The 21,727-nt window shown below is 48.3% G+C and overlaps 1 protein-coding gene across 4 annotated transcripts in view; it reads left to right on the top strand.

Annotated features, from left to right (window-relative positions):
• Positions 1–21,727, top strand: part of LPIN2 (lipin 2) — a 293,670-nt gene that overhangs the window by 191,626 nt on the left and 80,317 nt on the right. For all 4 annotated transcript variants that reach the window (XM_033933961.1, XM_033933960.1, XM_033933962.1 and 1 more), the window contains one exon: positions 9,877–9,966. In XM_033933961.1, coding sequence (XP_033789852.1) covers positions 9,877–9,966 — 90 coding nt within the window. The remainder of the gene's footprint in view (positions 1–9,876; positions 9,967–21,727) is intronic.

Raw genomic sequence — 21,727 nt, 5'->3', positions numbered from 1 at the left:
TCTGCCCCTGACCCCACCCCATAATAATAGTACTAATTGTAACACAATTTCTTCCAACCATTTTTCATATACACACAATATAATCTTATTAATACATAATGATAACCACAAAATAAAAAAAAACACAAAGCACACTATACACACAGAAAATGTTAATTATTTATATTTGGGGATTTTTTTAAGAGGTCAAGGCAGATGACTTTAAAATATGCAATCACTGACAACTATTGAAAAATAGACAAATACCAATTCTGATTGGCCCAGGCACCTTAGGCCCCACCAGTAGGCGGAGCTTTGGGACGGATGGGCCAATCCGGCCTCATTCCGTCGTTGGCTGCCTGCCGGACAGGCCGGTTTGGCTCCCGTCTGTCCGGCCAACTACACAAAGGTACGGGGAAGGGGGTGGGGGGGTCGCGGGTCGGCTGGGGGAGCGGTCAGAGGTTCTTGGGGGGGCGGTCGTTGGGGGGAGGGGGGTTTGCGTCGAGGGCAGGAGGGCCTGGGATCCCTCCTGCCCGTAATGTAGTGTGGGGTGGGGGTAGGGGGTCGCTGTGGCCACATAAGCACATAAGCAATGCCTCTGCCGGATCAGACCTGAGGTCCATCGTGCCCAGCAGTCCGCTCACGCGGCGGCCCAACAGGTCCAGAACCTGCGTAATAATCCTCTATCTATACCCCTCTATCCCCTTTTCCAACAGGAAATTGTCCAATCCGTTCTTAAACCCCAGTACCGTACTCTGCCCTATTACATCTTCTGGAAGCGCATTCCAGGTGTCCACCACCCGCTGAGTAAAGAAAAACTTCCTAGCATTTGTTTTGAATCTATCCCCTTCTAATTTTTCCGAATGCCCTCTTGTTCTTTTATGTTTTGAAAGTTTGAAGAATCTGTCTCTCTCCACTTTCTCTATGCCCTTCATGATCTTGTAGGTCTCTATCATGTCTCCTCTGAGTCTCCGCTTTTCCAGGGAGAAGAGCTCCAGCTTCTCCAATCTTTCAGTGTATGAAAGGTTTTCCATGCCCTTAATCATTCGTGTCGCTCTCCTCTGGACCCTCTCAAGTATTGCCATATCCTTCTTAAGGTGCGGTGACCAATACTGAACACAGTACTCCAGGTGCGGGCGCACCATTGCCCGATACAACGGCAGGATGACTTCTTTTGTTCTGGTCGTAATACCATTTTTAATAATACCCAACATTCTGTTCGCCTTCTTCGCGGCTGCTGCGCATTGCGTCGTTGACTTCATTGTTGTATCCACCAGTACACCCAAATCTCTTTCAAGGTTACTTCCCTCTAATACTAATCCCCCCATTTGGTAGCTGAACATCGGGTTCTTTCTCCCTATATGCATGACCTTGCATTTCCCTACATTGAATTTCATCTGCCATTTATTCGCCCACTCCTCCAGTTTGCTTAGGTCCCTTTGTAGGTCCTCACACTCTTCCGTAGTTCTGACCCTTCTACAGAGTTTAGTGTCATCCGCAAATTTTATAACTTCACATTTCGTCCCCGTTTCCAGGTCATTAATAAATACATTGAACAGCAGCGGTCCAAGTACAGACCCCTGCGGAACTCCACTCGTGACTTTCCTCCAGCTCGAGTAGTGACCCTTCACTCCAACCCTCTGTCTCCTGCCTGCCAACCAGTGTTTGACCCATCTGTGTACGTCCCCTTCCACCCCGTGGTTCCACAGCTTCCTAAGTAACCGCTCATGGGGTACCTTGTCAAAGGCCTTTTGGAAGTCAAGGTAGATGATGTCTACAGGTTCCCCTTTGTCCAAATGGCTGTTTACCCCCTCGAAGAAGTGCAGTAAGTTTGTTTGGCACGATCTTCCCTTGCAGAAGCCATGTTGGCTCACTTTCATAAGCCCATTTTTTTCGATGTGCTCACAGATGCTGTCCTTTATCAGTGCTTCTACCATCTTGCCTGGAACCGATGTCAAACTTACCGGCCTATAGTTTCCCGGGTCTCCTCTTGACCCCTTTTTAAAGATAGGTGTAACATTTGCTATCTTCCAGTCCTCCAGTATCTCTCCAGTTTTCAAGGATAGGTTGCAAACTCGTTGGAGTATTTCCGCTATCTCATTTCTTAGTTCTTTTAGTACCCTAGGGTGGATTCCGTCTGGGCCTGGTGATTTGTCGCTTTTCAATCTATCTATCTGTTGGAGGACATCCTCATGGCTCACCTCTATTGCCGACAGTTTTTCTTCTTGATCACCATGGAAGATCACGTCGGGTTCCGGTACATTGGATGTGTCCTCGCTTGTGAAGACTGACGAGAAGAATTTGTTTAACCTGTCAGCTACCTCTTTTTGCTCCTTTATCACTCCCTTTTTATCTCCATCATCCAACGGTCCTACTTCCTCCCTCTCCGGTTTCTTCCCCTTAACATATCTGAAGAATGATTTGAAGTTTTTTGCCTCCCTGGCCAGTCTCTCTTCGTATTCTCTTTTCGCTCTCCTAACCACTTGGTGACATTTTCTTTGGCCTTTCCTGTGTTCATCCCAGTTTTCCCCAGTCTGGTCCTTTTTCCATTTCCGGAATGATTTTTTTTTGTCTCCTATCGCTTTCTTCACCTCATTGTTTATCCATGCGGGGTCTTTTGTTCGGTTTTTTTTGCACCCTTTTCTAAATATGGGGATGTACATATGTTGTGCTTCTTGCACTGTGCCCTTGAATAGAGACCAGGTTTGCTCTACAGTTTCTGTTTTCCTTGAGCTGTTTCTAAGTTTTTTTCTTACCATTGCTCTCATAGCATCATAGTTCCCTTTCTTGAAGTTGAGCGTTGTCACTGTGGTTCTTTTCCCTTTTGTTGTACTTACTCCTAATTTGTACTGGATCATGTTGTGATCACTGTTTCCCAGTGGCCCTACTACTTTCACTTCTTTTGCAGGTCCCCCTAATCCGTTGAGGATTAGGTCAAGAGTGGCATCTCCTCTTGTTGGTTCCTTGACAAGCTGATCCATAAAGCAGTCCCTCACAGCCTCTAAGAATTCTGTTTCCCTCGCACAGTTTGAGTTTCCAATACTCCAGTTTATCCCGGGGTAGTTGAAATCTCCCATTACTGTCACATTCCTGTTGTTGCCTTCCCGCCTCAATTCTGCCACCAGATCTTTGTCGTTTGCTTCCGTTTGTCCAGGTGGACAATAGTATAGACCCAATCCAAGTTTCCAAGTTTATTAGTTTTTTAATATCCCGACCATCAAGTGAATATCTGGCCGGTTAACAAAGTTTTGTATTGGCTAAAAATATTATAAAATAAAGTGAACATAGAAGACATAGACTAGACAAACTGGATAGTGAGGAAAGTGGGGGGAGGAGGGGAGAAGTTACAAAGTTTATGTCAAGGCCACCTTTTCCTGGTAATTTGACCCATAATGACTCCAGTCCTTCCGCCTTTGGTTCTATATCCACTCCGGACGAGGGAATGGTGTCTTTTATGTATAGTGCTATTCCTCCACCCTTCTTGTTGGTCCTGTCTCTTCTATAGAGTTTGTACCCTGGCAGCACTACGTCCCATTGGTTATCCTCGTTCCACCATGTTTCCGTGATTCCAATGATGTCTAGGTTTTCTTTTATGGCTATGGCTTCTAATTCTCCCATTTTGGACTTTAGGCTCCTTGCATTAGCGTACAAGCAATTTAAGTCCTGGTCTTTTCTTTTCTCTGCTGGTTTTACATGTGTTTTGCTCCCCATACCATCCCCTATTTGGGCTGCCGGTCCCTCATTTCTGTTCCCTTCTTCCTTATTTTTTGGTGTATCTTTTCTGTTCCTTTGTTCCTTATTTTTTGGTGTATCTTTTTCGTCTGCATCCTGATTTCCTGATCTCTCCTGTTCCTCTAATTTTATCTGATTGTCCTTTTTGTTGGTCAACAGCTTCTGTTGTTCGTCTCTTGCCTGTTCCCAGCATTTTTCCCTCTCAGTATCTTCTTTGGATACTCTTGTCCGAACCGTCGACGTCAGGTCAACTATCGGCTTTCCCCTTTTTCTCAGTTTAAAGCCTGCTCAATTCCTCTCTTGACGTTGTTTGCTAGCAGTCTCGTTCCTGCCTTGCTCAGGTGTAGTCCGTCCCTCCTGAAGAGCTCCCTCCTGGCCCGAACAACTAGCGGGGGGGGTCACCAGGGCCAGGAGGACTTGGGCTCCCTCCTGGCCCGATATTGTCGGGGAGTTGGGGAGTTGGCGGGGCAAGAGGGCTTGGGCTCCCTTTTGTCCCGATTGTGTCGGGGAGTCGGGGGGGCAAGAGGGCTTGAGCTCCCTCTTGCCCCGATCGTGTCAGGTGTCGGGACCGCCAAGAGGAAGCGGCAGGACACCGGTAGGAGCTTCTACATGATGGGGGGGGGGGGGTAGGGAGGCTTTGGGGGTGCGAGCGGTCCTTCGGGGTGGGGGTGGAGGTGCGAGTGCGTGCGAGCGGTCCTTCGGGGTGGGGGTGTGAGCGGTCCTGTGGGGGGGGTGAATCGGACGTCGGGGGGGGGGAACTATGTAAAAATAATTTTTGTACAACGCGCTCATGCGTATAACGCGCAAGGGTATGCGCAGTACGTAAAAACCACGTATAACGCGCGCGTTATATGCGAGAAAATACGGTAATCCATGGAGCCCTGGTACGGACAGCTTTAAAAGTGCATTGCCACTTTAAGAACTTAAGAAAGTTTGTGAACTGCCCACATTGTAGGCTCACGGTACCTCAGTTCTTAGTTTTACGCGGAGCTAAGAAGTCATGATTTTGAAGTCAGAAATTTCAATCAGCAGCTCCTCAAAAGCCTGCTCAGTCTTTTTGACGGGCTTCTAGAGAACATAGCCGCTATTCCTATTTCTCAGCCTCTTCCTCAACCAATCAGAGGTCAGCTCCAGTTGTATTATCTCTGTTGGGAACTGTTAACCACAGACCTCTGTGTGCTAAAAGTCATTTGAGAGGGATACTCTCTTCACTTCATCAATATGCCTCCAGATTATCCACCAAGAGAGTTTTTTCTTTCAACCTTCAGCAGACATCCTTCTTCAGGAGACAGAATCCCTCCTTCTCAATGCTATAGAGGAGGTTCCTCCTGCAAAGAGAAACCAGGGGTTTTAATCCCGGTATTTTCTCATCCCAAAGAAGACGGGAGGTCTTCGTCCAATCTTGGACCTCAGAGGCCTTGACAGGTTTCTAGTGAAGGAAAAGTTTTAGATGTTGTTCCTGGCAACTTTTTATTCCCTCTTAGATAGAAATGACTAGTGCTGCCCGATTCAGGGGAAAAAAAATTCGATTCGATTCAGCCTATTGAATTGGTTTTTCGATTCGATTTTCCTGCCCAATTGGGTGTTTTTTTTCAAACTTCCTGGTGGGTTTATTTTATAGCCTCTTCACCCCTTTTGCCTTCTCCTAACCACACTGGCGCTGTGGTATAAACAAAATAAACAAACAAAAAAGACTTTCCTCTCTCTGTTAAATCCTAGCTCACATTTGCGGTCTAACACCAGCTCTGGCAGGATACACGTTTCAAATCTGACATATTGTAATCACAAAACAGAAAATGAAATTAGTTTTTCTACCTTTTGTTGTCTGGTCATTATTCAAATCTTGTTGGTCCCAGGCTCTGGTTGTCTTCTGATAACTTGCTTGCCAGGGTCTCCTTCTTTCTTCTTTCTCAGTGCTAACCATCCATCTGCCATATCTGTCCTCAACTTCCGTTTCCCTTCCCTCCCCCGGAGTTCTGGCATCTTTCTTTTTTTTTCGTCTCCATCCATAGATCCACCTTTTCTTAACTGCCCTTTTATCCAGTATCTCTCCCGCCTTCCCCACCACCTCAGGATCCACCATCTCTCCCTTTCTTTTCCCAACTACCCTCCTATCCAGTATCTCTATCCCCCCTCCACATCATCCCTTGTGTCCAACTTCTCTCCCTTTCTGTTCCTTCCCTCCCTAAATCCCATTGTCCATCATCTCTCTCCCTCTCCACTATTTTTAGACCCATTATTTATTCCCCCCCAAAGTCCGGCATATGCACATCTCTTTGAACCCCCCCTTCCCTCCCTCCATGTACCTCTACACCAAGGCCTGCACCTCCCCCTGAAGGTCTTTCCCCCCCTTAAAGGCCTATCCCCCCCTTAAAGGCCTGTCCCCCCTTAAAGGCCTATGCCACCATCCCTGGCCTGTCCCTCCCTTGAAGGCTTGTCCCACCTCTTAAAGGCCTGTCCCCCCTGAAGGCCTATGCCACCAACCAGGCCTGTTCCCCCCCCTTGAAGGCCTGTACCCCCCCAAGGCTTGTCCCACCCCCCACTCCAAAGGACTGCGCACCCCCCCCCCCAGAAGGCTCCATGTTCCCCCTGGCCTCCCCACACCCATCGATACTACCATCACCAATCTACTGACCAAATCAATAGACATTAAAGCATTCCGAAAAGAAATCAAAACTCATCTCTTCAAAAAACACTTCCCATCATCATAACCTCACAAAAGTATTAGAAAATACTCTCATGACTACCCAAACACCACCACCAGCAACACCCGAATCCGGACAGTATTATCTCTACTCGTCTAAACAACAGAATCCGGACAATATTATCTCTATTCACCTAAACAACCTATCATTATCTACTATCTACTACCAATTTATCCTGGAAAAGTCCAGAACAACAATTGTAACTTAACGCATTCTTGATTATATGTACTGCAATGCTACTGGAAATGTCCAGTCTTCTAACTTGTAATCCGCTTAGAACCGCAAGGCACAAGCGGAATAGAAATCACTAATGTAATGTAATGTAATTTCTAGTTGCAGCCTGCACAGAAGATCGCAGTTATAGCGTCTTTGCAAACTGCTTTTAGGTGTTTCCTCCGCTGCGATCCTGGCTCTGCGATCTTCTGTGCAGACTGCAACTAGAAGGTAAACGGTGTGGGGAGGCCAGGGGGGAAGCCGGACACCGGGGTGGGAAACCTGACGCCGGGGGGGGGTAGCTGGACAGCAGCACTTCTCGACTGACCCTCCCTCCTCGTCCTCTAAAGCAGGTGCGGCAGCGGCCGGCCAGCAAGAGCAGCACTGCCGCTCCTGCTTTAGGGGGCAAAGGGGGAGGGTCCGAATCAGAATGTCAATTTTTTTATTATTATTTTAAATCAATTTGAATCGATTCACCTGAAGTGAATCGGTGAATCGATTCAAATCATGAATCGGGCAGCACTAGCAATGACTGGCTATGCTTTCTAGATCTCAAAGAGGTTAGACTCGCATTCCAGTGAATCCAATCTCCAGGAAATTCCTCGGATTTCAGGTGGCACAGCACCATTATCAATACAAGGTCCTGCCCTTTGGCCTTGTATCTTCTCCCAGATTTTCTTTTGTATTATATAGTTCCTCCCCTGACTTCAATGCTGTGTCTGTTCATTATGTTTAATTATGATTTGATTGTACCCTTTGTATGTATTTTAGTGTACAGTACTCTCCCGGTCATTCGTGGTCTGCGATTCGCGGTCACAGTCATTCACGGTATTTTCCAACTGCGAATGACCGGGACCACGAGAGGCTGCGACCGCAAATGACCGGGCAGGAGAGAGCAGCCAGAGCAACTGTGAGTGAAGGAAATCACTCATGGTTTGCTCCGACCGCCTCTTCCTACACTAAAGTTGGGCCTCATCAATCAGGAGCTGCTGTCAAAGCTATATGGAGCCAATGTTCAGTTTTTAAAGTAGGGTAATGTGATCCCAATGGTCTGCCCCATCCCTCTCCTCATCAACATCACACAAGACTGTCAACAAAGCTGTCCTCTCCTATAATGACATTCTCTCCTCTGGTCTAGACACCCTTGCTTCTCCAATTTCACATCCTATTAGGCATGCCAAACCCCAACCCTGGCTGACACCCCCCCACACATCCACTACCTTCGTTCATGTGCCCGTTCTGCCAAATGTCTCTGGCTTAAATCCTGTGTGCACGCCGACTTCATACACTTCAAATTCATGCTGACATCATTCCAGTCTGCCTTTTCACTAACCAAACAAGAATACTATACCCATTTAACCACTTCTCTTAGCTCTAACCTTCGCCATCTCTTTACCGCACTAAACTTCCTACTCAAAGCATCCTTACCACCTATCTACCTTTAGGTTTCTCCCCAGACTATGGCAGAGTTCTTCTACAATAAGATTCACAAGATTCACTTTGAGCTCTCAAACTGGCTGCTTCTCCAAACCTGCTCCTCTGATCTGATTCCCACTCACCTACTCGGCGCTATCTTACCCTTTGTCATACCTCATATCTGTCATATCCTCAACCTATCACTCTCCACTGCAACTGTCCCTAATGTCTTCAAACATACCATTGTCACATCCCTCCTCAAAAAACTTTCACTAGATCCCACATGTCCCTCCAACTATCGCCCCATCTCCCTTCTCCTTATCCAAGTTATTTGAATGTGCTGTTCACCGCCATTGCCTGGACTTCCTCTTCTCCCAAACTATTCTGGATCCACTTCAATCAGGCTTCTGCCTGCTGTATTCTGTGGAAACTGCCCTTACTAAAGTTTCCAATGACCTGTTCTTGGCCAGATCTAAAGGCCTGCTCTATCCTCATCCTTCTCGATCTGTCTGCCACTTTTGATACTGTTCTTCACCACCTACTCCTTGATACGCTGTCCTCGTTGGGATTCCAGGGTACTGCTGTCTCCTGGTTTTCTTCCCATCTTTTCCATAGCACCTTTAGTGTATGCAATGGTGGTTCCTCCTCCACAGCCTTACCGCTATCAAGGCTGTGTTCTGGGACCACTCTTTTTCTCAATCTACACTTGCTCACTTGGAGTGCTAATCTCCTCCCATGACTTCCAATATCACCTCTATGCTGATGACTCCCAGATCTACCTCTCTGTGCCAAATAGCTCTACTGAAACCTAGACCAGAGTCTCAGCCTGCCTGTCCGACACTGCGATCTGGATGTCTCACCACTATCTAAAAGTGAATATGGCTAAAACGGAGCTGCTCATCTTCCCACCTAAACCCATCTCCCTGCTTCCTTCATTATCTGTCTCTATGGACAACACTCTCATCCTTCCTGTTTTACCTGCTCATAGTCTCGGAGTCATCGTTGACTCCTCTTTCTCCAGATAACAACATATTGCTAAAACTTGCTGCTTCTTCCTCTATAATATTACCAAAATTCGACCCTTCCTCTCTGAGCACAGTACCAAAACCCTTATCTATGCCATCTCCACCTAACGCATAGACTACAGCAACTCGCTATTCCCTGGCCTTCTGCTTCCCTCCAATCTATCCAGAATTTGGCTACATGACTCATATTCTGTGAGAGCCGCTATATTCATGTTACCCCTCTCCTAAAGTCACTTCATTGACTGCCCATCCATTTCCTAATATAATTCAAACTCCTTACTGACCTACAAATGCACTCACTCAGCTGCCCCTCACTATCTCTCTTTACTTATCTCCCTCTATGTTCCCTCTCCCCCTCCCCCCAGCAAGTTCCATTCAGCTGGAAAGTCCCTCCTGTGCCTTTCTCTTCCTCTGCCAACTCCAGACTCTCTCCCTTCTACCTTGCTGCGCCTTGAGAGTGCTTTCAACTAACTCCTCTTACTTCACCCATCCCCAACCCTATATGTCATGTCTGTCTGTCCAGGTTAGACTGTAAACTCTTCTGAGTAGGGACCATCTATTAAATGTAAAAATGTACAGCACTGTATATGCCTTTCAGTGCTATATAAGTGATAAAGAGTAGTACCTCAAACTAAGGAAGGAGCAAAATAAGAAGAGCTTTATTTTCAAAATAGTTGAAATAAATGATAGAATTGTTCAGGTGTGTATGTTAAAATTAGTATGTACTGTAATTAGTGACGCTGTATAGTTTTAAAAGTTGCTTGTAGAACTGTTTTACAAGTGGATTTAATGTTTTATATATCTAGAATACAATAGAGTCTTGGGTTAAAGAGAAAATGCCAAAGAAACCTGGGAGATGGTGGTTCTGGCGCAAGAGAGAAAACATGATCCAAAAGGTGAGTACTGCAAAGTCCATTTCAAGCCTGGCACCCTCAATGTGGTAGAAGACATCACTCATCTTTAGTGATTTTTGATACCTGAAAATAGAGAAAAGTTAATTCTTCAGAAAAGGCACACTAGTCAAGTATGTATTCCTTTGTCACAATGAAAAATTGGATTATTCACAAGTATGTTGTATTTTATGAAGAAAGAATGCTTTACTGTTTGTTAATATTTAACTATTTATTTATTTAACATGCACTGTCAAGGATAACTATGCAAATTGTAACCTGGAACCTCTATGTTTGTACTAGATCCCTAGTTTGTATCAAGTTAGGATACAACCTTGTATAGTAAATTTTTTTTGTAATTATGTCAAATTGTAACCTGTCAACTATATAATATGTATGTTTAACCTGTAAGCCGTTATGAGCTCTTTGAGGACAATGGGATAGAAAACGAACAAAATAAATAAATACTATGTAACTTAAGAACATAAGAATGACCTTACTGGGTCAGACCAATGGTCCATCTAGCCCAGTGGCCAATCAAGGTCACTAGTATCTGGCAAAAACCCAAATAGTAGCAGAATTCCATTCTACCGATCCAGGGCAAGCAGTGGCTTCCTCCATGTTTCAGTCCACATGGGAGGTGCAGTTAGACATCGTGTCTGACTGGCAGCCCAAAGATCATAGAAACATATAGAATCATAGAATATGACGGCAGAAAAGGGCTATAGCCCATCAAGTCTGCCCACGCTAATGACCCACCCTCAGACTTCACCCCGCTAGAGATCCCACATGCATATCCCATTTCTTTTTAAAATCTAGCACGCTGCTGGTGTTAATCACCTGCAGTGGAAGTTCATTCCAATGATCAACCACCCTTTCGGTGAAGAAATACTTCCTGGCGTCGCCATGAAATTGCCCGCCTTTGATTTTCAGCGGATGACCTCTTGTGGTCGAAGGTCCTTTAAGAAAGAAGATATCGTCTTCCACCTTGATGCGGCTGGTGATATATTTAAACATCTCAATTATGTCCCCCCTCTCTCTACGTTCCTCGAGCGAGTATAGCTGCAATTTATTCAGTCTTTCCTCATATGGGAGATTCTTGAGTCCTGAGACCATCCTGGTGGCCATTCGTTGAACCGACTCAATTCTCCGCACATCTTTTTGATAATGTGGTCTCCAGAATTGAACACAATATTCCAGATGAGGTCTCACCATGGATCTGTACAAGGGCATTATGACTTCGGGCCTCCGGCTGACGAAACCTCTACGGATGCATCCCATCATTTGTCTAGCCTTGGATGCAGCTTTCTCCACCTGATTGGCAGTTTTCATGTCTTCACTAATGATCATGTTCTGCCCTAGTCCTAGCTAAGGTCTCACCATTTAGAGTGCAAGTTCTGCATGGGTTTCTGCTGCCAAGGTGCATGACCTTACATTTTTTAGCGTTGAAGCCTAGCTACCAAGTAGAGGACCAATGTTCCAATAAGAGCAGGTCCTGCTCCATACTGTCGGGCAAAGCGCTGTTACCTACTATGTTGCATAGTTTGGCGTCGTCGGCGAATGTTATTTTACCTTGAAGCCCCTGAGTCAGGTCTCTTATGTATATGTTGAAAAGGATCAGTCCCAAGACTGAGCCCTGTGACATTCTACTGGTCACCTCTGATGTATTGGAGGGGGTACCGTTAACCACTACCCTCTGGAATTTACCGCTTAACCAGTCATTGACCCATTTCGTCAATGTTGCTCCCAATCCCATCGATGTTATCTTGCTCAACAATCTGCGGTGCGGGACGCTATCAAAAGCATTGCTGAAGTCCAAGTACATGACGTCCAAAGACTCCCCTAAATCTAGTTTATCCCAGGACAAGCAGGCAGTATATTCTTTACGCATGGGTGACGTCACCGACGGAGCCCTGGTACGGACCTTTTTAACTAGAAAGTTCTAGTTGGCCGCACCGCGCGTGCGTGAGTGCCTCCCCGCCCGACGGAGGAGTGCGTGGTCCCCAGTTTCTTCGTTTCCGCGGAGCGAAGAAGACGCGTGTTTTTTCAACGGCCGTTGAAACTATCCTTTTTGCCTTCCCGCTCGCGAATTTTTCCTTTTATTTTACTTTCTTACCTTCGGGTTCCTTTTTTCTTTTCATTTGCAAAAAAAAAATTACTTTCTTTTTTCTTCTTTTTCGAACCAGCCCCGGCGGGGCCTGTTGCCACTATACAGGCCTCCGGGTTTGATTTTGCGGAGGCCGTATTTCTATTCATGCCCCTGCAGCCAGGTTTTAAGAAGTGCCAGCGGTGTGCACGCCCGATCTCCCTCACTGACCCACACAATTGGTGCTTGCAGTGTTTGGGTCCTGAGCATCGGGCGGACTCCTGCACCCGCTGTGCCACTCTTAAAAAACGAACACTTAAGAATCGCCAGATCCAGCAGAACATCCTATTCGGCACCGGGTCTGCGATGGAATCCACTGCGTCGGCGGCGGTACCGCCAAAATCGACTCCCACCACTTCGACGCCGCCTGATCCGACATCGGCGCCGCTGGCGCCAGGTAAGCCGGCTAAGAAGCCTTCCTCTTCCCTCGAGCGCCCGCCAGCCACAGTGGCGGCACCGACCTTACCGGCTTCACGCCGACCCCGGAAACGCTCCGCCCCGATCTCGGTGAGTGCCTCGTCATCGGCCTCCTCATCGCCGGGGCGTGGAGCGGCACCTATGGAACCGAAACAAAAGAAAGCGGTTCCGGTGCCACCCCTGGATGACCGCATCGTGGCCATCCTCCAAAAGCAATTACAGGAACAGCTGCAGCATCAACTCCAGCACCTGTTACCCACTATCCTGGCACCGCTCCTTTCGGTATCAGACCGGCCCGAGCCCCGCACCGAACAACCGGTATCCACCCCATCGGTGCCACTTAATACATCCATGCCGATTCTCTCGGCTGAACAGCTCCGTGCCCATCCTGTAGTTCACTCACATACCACTACAGATCCACCTCGGGACCGGGTGGGGCACCGTTCTTCCCGAGACTGGGACCGACACCGATCTTCCTCTCCCGGTACCGTTTCGGTGCGCTCGGGCAAGTCTCTATCTAAGACCCACCGTACCGACCCTTCCACCCCGGTTTCTCGGCATGTGCAACCGGAGGTCCGGGACCCGGACTTATGGGAAGAATCCCCTCCCGGTATCGGACGAGGAACCCTCAGCGACCGATACCACTTCCAAACCTGAGCAATCCTCGTTCTCCAAGTTCCTCAGGGAGATGTCAGCGGCTTTGTCTCTCCCTCTAGAGTCAGACTCCAAAAAATCCCAAGCCTTTCTGGAGGCCCTGGATTTTGAACAACCGCCTAAAGAGTTCCTCAAGTTACCCGTGCATGACATACTACGGGAAACCTTTTATAAAAACTGGGAGAACCCTCTCACAGTCCCCGGGGCCCCCCGTAAGTTAGATAGCCTTTACCGGGTTATCCCTATCCCGGGGTTTGACAAACCTCAATTGCCCCATGAGTCTCTCCTTGTTGAGTCCACCTTGAAGAAGACTCAGGGCACCAGTGTTTATGCCTCCACCCCTCCTGGCAGAGAGGGCAAAACTATGGACAAGTTTGGCAAAAGGCTCTACCAGAATGCCATGCTGGCCAACAGGGCGAACAATTACACCTTCCACTTTTCATTTTACATGAAACACCTGGTCCAACAGCTGTCCGCCCTTCAAAAATATATTCCAGAGAGAAAGATTCCACTTTTCCAGCAACAAATTTCCAGTCTCCTTCAACTGAGGAAATTTATGGTACGCTCTATCTACGATTCTTTTGAGCTGACCTCTCGTGCCTCTGCCATTGCTGTAGCCATGCGCTGCCTGGCTTGGCTGAGAGTATCTGATTTGGACATCAACCACCAAGACCGTCTAGCCAACGCTCCCTGTCTTGGGGATGAACTTTTTGGGGAGTCCCTGGATTCAACCACCCAGAAACTCTCGGCCCATGAGAGTTAAACCCAAGAAAAAGGCTCCACCTGCTCGACCTTACAGGCCACAGTCCTCATATCAACGCAGGTTCTCAGCCAGGCCGCTCAATCCGCCTTCACAACAGCCTAGGCGGCCCCGTCAGCAACAACACCACACCCAGGCTTGGTCTCAGTCCAACCAACCTGCCAAGCCTCTTCCACCTTCCAAGCCCTCTCAGCCCTTTTGACTCTTCTCTCCAGGGCATAGCCAGTCTCCCGCCTTCATTGCCTCTTCCTCAACCAATCGGAGGCCGTCTCCACATCTTCCTCAGCCGTTGGGAGTCATCACATCGGACCAGTGGGTCCTCACCATCATTCGCCACGGCTACTCTCTCAACTTCCAGACTCTTCCACCGGACAATCCTCCCGTAGAGTCTGCTTCTCACTCCTCCCAAACCCCCCTCCTCCAGAGGGAGGTCCAATCCCTCCTTCTCCTCAATGCCATCGAAGAAGTGCCTCCGCCCCAACGGGGTCAGGGTTTCTACTCCCGCTACTTCCTGGTTCCCAAGAAGACAGGAGACCTTCGTCCCATCCTTGATCTCAGGGATCTCAACAAGTGTCTGGTCAAGGAGAAGTTCAGAATGCTCTCCCTTGCCACGCTGTACCCTCTTCTCTCTAAACACGACTGGCTATGTTCCCTGGACCTCAAAGAGGCCTACACTCACATTCCAATCAATCCGACTTCACGTCGCTACCTCCGTTTTCAGATACAGCACCGTCACTATCAGTACAAAGTGCTACCTTTTGGCCTCGCTTCATCGCCCAGGGTGTTCACCAAGTGCCTTATTGTGGTGGCAGCCTTCCTCAGGTCTCACAACCTCCAGGTGTTCCCTTACTTGGACGATTGGTTGGTGAAAGTACCTACATCACCACTTGTGCTTCAAGCCACTCATCACACCATCTCTCTCCTCCATCTCCTGGGGTTCGAGATCAACTACCCCAAGTCGCATCTACTTCCTACGCAGCGACTTCAGTTCATTGGAGCAGTTCTCGACACCACACTGATGAGGGCGTTTCTCCCCTCCGACCGTCAACGGACCCTGCTCCACCTCTGTCGTCAGGTGCTCCTTCATCACTCCATTCCAGCCCGACAGATGATGGTCCTCCTGGGCCACATGGCCTCGACGGTCCATGTGCTTCCTCTGGCGCGACTCCACCTCCGGACACCTCAATGGACTCTTGCCAACCAATGGTCACAGACCACGGATCTTCTTTCTCATCCCATCTCTGTGACATCGTCTCTTCAGCGATCTCTTCAATGGTGGTTGAACTCCTCAAATCTTTCCAGGGGTCTTCTCTTTCATTGCCCCCTCACTCCATGATCATCACCACGGATGCCTCCCCCTATGCGTGGGGAGCTCACCTAGGAGATCTACGCACCCAGGGACTCTGGACCCCTCAGGAGTGTCAACATCACATCAATTTCCTGGAACTTAGAGCCATGTTCTATGCTCTCAAGGCCTCCCAGCACCTTCTCTGCCCTCAGGTTCTTCTCCTGTGCACAGACAATCAAGTCGCCATGTACTACATAAACAAGCAAGGCGGCACCGGATCTTGCCTCCTTTGTCAGGAGGCTCTCCGCATCTGGACCTGGGCCACGGCCCGCAATCTCTTCCTCAAGGCTGTCTATATCCAGGGCGAACAGAACTCCCTGGCCGACAATCTCAGCCGCATCCTTCAACCTCACAAGTGGACTCTGGACCCTTCAACACTCCACTCCATCTTTGCTCGCTGGGGCACTCCGCAGGTGGACCTCTTTGCAGCCCCTCACAACCATCAGCTGCCCCAGTTCTGTTCCAGACTCTTCTCTCCTCATCGTCTGACCCCAGACGCATTCCTGCTCGACTGGACGGATCGGTTCCTCTATGCCTTTCCTCCACTTCTCATCGCTCCTCGGTGGCCTCGCCAACACTGGTTCTCCCTCCTACTTCAGCTCAGCTCCAGGGAGCCCATTCCTCTTCCTGTGTTTCCTACTCTACTTACGCAGCAACGTCAGTCTCTACTGCATCCCAATCTGTCTTCGCTCCACCTGACAGCTTGGTTTCTCTCGGGCTGACCTCTCCAGAGAATCTATCTCAGCCTGTCCGTCGCATTTTGGACGCCTCCAGGAAACCGACCACCCTCCAATGTTACCATCAGAAGTGGACCCGGTTCTCCTCTAGGTGTCGACTGCATCATCACGATCCCACCTCATTGGCGGTGGAAACTGTACTGGACTATTTGCTCTCTCTATCCGACGCTGGCCTCAAGTCTACCTCAATCAGAGTCCACCTCAGTGCCATCACTGCGTTTCATGTGCCTATCCTCGGAAAACCTCTGACGGCTCATCCACTGGTTTCCCGGTTCATGAGAGGCCTCTTCAATGTCAAACCACCTCTGAAGCCTCCTCCTGTCGTCTGGGACATGAATGTGGTTTTATCAGCCCTCATGAAACCTCCTTTTGAGCCTCTTGCCACAACTTCGCTCAAACTTCTAACATGGAAGGTGCTTTTCCTCATTGCCATCACCTCTGCCAGGAGGGTTAGTGAGCTGCATGCACTGGTCGCCGATCCACCGTTCACTGTTTTTCACCATGACAAGGTGGTTCTGCGTACCCATCCTAAATTCCTTCCCAAGGTGGTCTCGCCTTTTCACCTCAACCAGTCCATTGTGTTGCCTGTCTTTTTCCCTAAGCCCCATTCTCATCCTGGGGAACAGGCGTTGCACACGCTGGACTGTAAGCGTGCCCTTGCATACTACCTTGACCGTACCAGGGCTCACCGCTCGTCCCCTCAGCTCTTTCTGACCTTTGATCCTAACCGTCTGGGTCGTCCTGTCTCTAAACGGACGCTTTCCAACTGGCTGGCTGTCTGTATTGCGTTCTGTTATGCTCGGGCCGGTCTCTCACTGGAAGGTGCTGTCACGGCCCACAGGGTCAGAGCTATGGCTGCTTCTGTGGCTTTCCTCCGTTCCACGCCCATCGAGGAAATCTGCAAGGCTGCCACTTGGTCCTCAGTTCACACGTTCACTACTCACTACTGTCTGGATGCCTTCTCCAGACGGGATGGACACTTCGGCCAATCTGTGTTACAAAATTTATTTTCCTAATGGCCAACCATCCCTCCTCCCTCTCTGTTAGCTTGGAGGTCACCCATGCGTAAAGAATATGCTGCCTGCTTGTCCTGGGATAAAGCACAGTTACTTACCGTAACAGGTGTTATCCAGGGACAGCAGGCAGATATTCTTACGTCCCACCCACCTCCCCGGGTTGGCTTCTTAGCTGGCTTATCTTAACTGGGGACCACGCACTCCTCCGTCGGGCGGGAAGGCACTCGCGCACACGCGGTGCGGCCAACTAGAACTTTCTAGTTAAAAAGGTCCGTACCGGGGCTCCGTCGGTGACGTCACCCATGCGTAAAGAATATCTGCCTGCTGTCCCTGGATAACACCTGTTACGGTAAGTAACTGTGCTTTTCTTGTAACCCAGTCAAAGAAGCTGATTAGATTAGATTGGCAGGATCTTCCCTTTGTGAATCCATGCTGATGGGGATCCTGTAGATTCTCCTCGATCAGGATCGTATCTAATTTGTGTTTAATAAGTCTTTCCATGAGTTTACTCACTATTGAGGTGAGACTCACCGGTCTGTAATTCGCAGCCTCCGTCCTGCAACCCTTTTTGTTCAGTGGAATGACGTTAACTGTTTTCCAGTCCAAGGGGACTTTTCCGGTACTCAGGGAAAGATTGAAGAGCACGGATAGCGGTTCCGCCAGGACATCACACAACTCTCTAAGAATCCTGGGGTGTAGATTGTCCGGTCCCATGGCTTTGTTCACCTTGAGTCTTGATAGTGCCATCTCTATTTTCAGGACCTGGAAATAGTGACTGTAATGTGCATAAGGAGGCGGATACCCTGCAGCCCAAGAAATACAATGTAGAGTCATCTCAGGGTGACTCAGCGCTATCTGATCAAGTTGGCTTCTCTGACTTTATAAAATTTTTGTGGAAAACCTTTCATGAGAGCCAGGCTTCTGCGCATTCCCCGTGCGCCTCAGACTTAGCCCCCTGCGACAATATCTTACAAGGCACATCTTCTATCCAGTCTGTCACTGTTCAGGACTTGGGAGACCTCTGCTCCTGAGATATGGATCATGATGATCATTTTACTGATCCCTTATTTTTGGGAGTTCTTGTACAATCCCACTTTAATCCAGGGCCAGTGGGTTATTTCCATCTTCCCGCCAGGACTTTGTAAGAAGCCTCAAAACTCCAGAGACTTAAACCCCTCCCCTTCATATCACTGTGTCAGTGCCCGAGTTCCTACTAGCCAGGCTGTAGGAGCTTGTCTTTTCTGCTCGTGTTTTATTTCAATCTTTGCGTTCCCGGTTTTTGCCCTTGTGCTGCAGAGGTTTCCTGTGGGGACAGCTCTGACTGGGAGATCACAGACCTTTGGGAAAAGTCTGTTTCTGGAGGGTTCCCTGCTTGTCAGTAAGCCCTCTGGACAGCCTGCCCATCAGATCGAAGCTCAGGGACTGTTCCCTTGGGAGCTAGCTCACTCCCATGTTCGTCTGCTAGTGGGCCGAACATAGGCTGCGTGGTTCCGTGGAGGTGCGCCTGGGATCAGAGCCAGACTGCGTTCCTCTGCCAGGCGTGCTGTGCGGCATGTCTGAGGGTGACGGAGGTGACTGACCGTGGAAGTCAGGCCGGTGGGGCAGTCAGAAGATTCAAAGCTCAGCTTTCCAGCAAGTTGAGGCAAAAGGTCTCCCTGTGAGCTGTTCAGCTCTGTCTGCAGTGTTTTTCCCTGTCAGCATATGTTTCTGTGAGTACAAGCTAACAGCTTGAATCACAGATTTTGTGGGGTCTTTAAAAAGGGGGGTATAGGTGGTTTCCCTGCATGCCCGATGTCCCCATCCCTAAAATCCTAAAATTGCCATTTTTAGAGTTCTGTGTAGTTTTCCCGGGCTATTTTTAGTCAAAGCAGGCCTTCAGTGGACACCTTGGATTTTTCCAAATTTGAATTAGTCATATTTTATACTTGCCAGCTTCATTTTTGAAAGAAAACCAATAGATGACCTCCCCAGGGCAGGATGTCATGGATTCATGCTTCATTTGCGGTGGATGGCTTTTGGATGCACAGCTGTGTTCTATGTGCACTGCAGCCCATGAGAGGTGTGAGGCTTGCCCAGATTCGGTGCCCAGGTCAGAATCCGAGCGATAGTGCAATGACTCTTATACATTCATGCTATAGAACCAGTTCCCAAAGAAGAATCCTTATACTTCAGAGTACTTAAGAAAGGCACAGAAGACAGGAGTCCCATTCTGGAGCTGAAGTCTTTAAATAAGACCCTGAAAGTACCCCACTTTTGCATAGAAACGGTCCACTCCATCATAGTGGAAGTGATTTCGGGAGAATTCCTTGCCTCTGGATTTGATGGAGGCATATCTTCACATCCCCATTTTTCAAGCTCACAGGAGATATCTGATCTTTCCCATGCTTCAGCTCCACTTCCATTATATGGCACTCCCTTTCGATTTGGCCATGGCTCCCTGCACCTTTACCAAGGTGATGGTGGTTGTAGAGTCCTATCTTCGCCGGATGGGGGTAAAGGTGAATCCTTACCTGGATGATTGACTGATCAGGGCCCCCTCGCTGCAAGTGTACGGTCTAGCATGTGTTAAGCCTCTTACAGGATCTGGACTGGATAGTCAACTTTTGGAAAAGTTATCTTCAGTCAGCTCAGTGTCTGGAGTATCTGGGAGTCCTCTTTGACATGGCAAAGAACTGTATTTTTCTTCTTGAGCTACATAGAAGCTCAAGACGCAGATCCCTGCGATCTTGGTCCTCCTGAGCGCCATGGCCTGGCAGTATCTGCAGAGGATGGGCTTGATGGCGGCCTCCTTAGAGGTGGTGCCCTATGCAAGAGCTCATATCTCCCCTCTCCAGCATGCCTTTCTGTCCAGATAGTCCCCCACAACATCACTCCCTGCAGATGCGGCTCTCCTGGATGGCGGAGCTGACATGCAGCTTGTATTGCTGGCTCCAAGGGGAAAGCTTGGCAAGGGGCATGCCTTTCCAAATTGAAGCATGGGTGAACCTCATGACAGACAACAGCCTTAGTGGCTGGGGGATCCTCTGCTGCAATCGCCCTCTCGAGGGCAAGTGGTCCATCAGTTGTCTGGAACTTAAAGCCATTTTGTTGGCCTTTCTACATTGCAGTATTTCCTGACAGGGAAAGCAGTCAGGGTGTTTTTGGACAGCATCACCTCGGTGGCCTACGTAAATAGGTAGGAGGGCACCAGAAGCGTGGCCCTATGCTTGGAGGCTTGGATGCTGTTCCAGTGGGCTGAACTTCACTTGCAGGCATGCCCATGTGGCAAGAATAGAGAATGTCCAAACTGACTTTCTCAGCCGGCAGACCCTGGACCCTGAAGAATGGTCTCTGTCTCAAAAGGCATTTTCCCTCATAGTCCAGACTTGGGGCAAACTGGGCATGAATCTCATGGTCACAGCCAAGAATGCAAAAGCAGCCCGCTTCTACAGAGTTGAGCGGGGAAGCGCAGGGCTGGATGCCCTGGTCCAGCCTTGGCCCACAGGTCTGCTTCTCTGTGTTTCCACTTTGGGCCATGGTGGGATTCAACCCACCATGGCCCAAAGTGGAAACACAGAGAAGCCAGCCATCAGGGTCTGGTGATCTTGGTGGCACCGAACTGGCCCTGAAGACCTTGGTACGTGGACCTGGTGCATCTACAGAGAGGCAGAACCCTGAAGTTGCCTGTTCAAACAGGAATTCTCAGTCAAGGCTCAGTTCTGATGGAGAAGCCGGAATGCTTTAGTCTTACGGCATGGCTCTTGAGTATTCAGAGTTGATTCAAAAGAATTATTTGGAGGTTGTGGTTATGACTCTTCTTAGGGCCAAGAAGTCGGTGATGGTGCGGCTTATGTTAAGACCTGGAAGACCTTCCAGTTATGGTGTGTCAAGGAGCAAGTGGAACCAGAGAGAGCTCTCATTCCGGTGATCCTTGCTTTCCTACAAGCTTGCCTCGAAAGGGACTTGCGGTTTCGTCCTTCAAAGTGCAGATAGCCGGTATCTCGTGTTTTCGGGCCCAGAATGGCCTTTGGTCTTCTCACCCGGACGTTACTCAGATTTTGAGGGGGATACCCCCATTGTGCAGACCATTCCCATCTTGGGACTCAATGTGGTCTTGAAGGGCCTGGCCCATGGTCCTTAAGTTTCAAGTTTATTATATTATTTGATTAAACGCTTTTCAGAATGCAAAGCGTTTTACAAAGAAATAAAATTAAATTTCTAAAATCACAAATACATTGTAATTAAAATTAACTATTTTAAATTAAAAACAAACTGGGGTAAACAATCCACACGAAACAATGGGAAAGGGGGAAGAAAGAAAAAAAATACAATTTATAAAAAAAAAAAAAAAGGAAGCAGGTTGGGTTAGTACATAGGGAAGGTATGAAGAGAAGGAGAGAAAGAAAAAAAAAATTTTTTTTTGAGAACTAGAAAAACTAAAAAGAAGGGGAAAATAATCTGAATTTAATGAAGAAAGAAGAAATTCGGAATTAATCAGAAAATTAAACTTTTAGTTAAAAGCTTCTTTAAAAAGAAGACATTTTAAACTATTCTTGAATTTTTTCAAATCTTGTTCAAGTCGTAAATATAGAGGGAGTGAGTTCCAAATAGATGGGGCAGTAACTGAAAAGATCAGGTCACGGCGAGTACCAATGATTTTTAATGAGGGAACATAAAGGGTAGCTTGAGAGGAAGATCTAAGAACTCTTG

Source organism: Geotrypetes seraphini, chromosome 2 (genome assembly GCF_902459505.1).
Source record: "Geotrypetes seraphini chromosome 2, aGeoSer1.1, whole genome shotgun sequence".
NCBI classification, from domain to species: domain Eukaryota; kingdom Metazoa; phylum Chordata; class Amphibia; order Gymnophiona; family Dermophiidae; genus Geotrypetes; species Geotrypetes seraphini.
The sequence above is the reverse complement of the archived record's forward strand: the minus strand, read 5'-3'. Positions and strand labels throughout refer to the sequence as shown.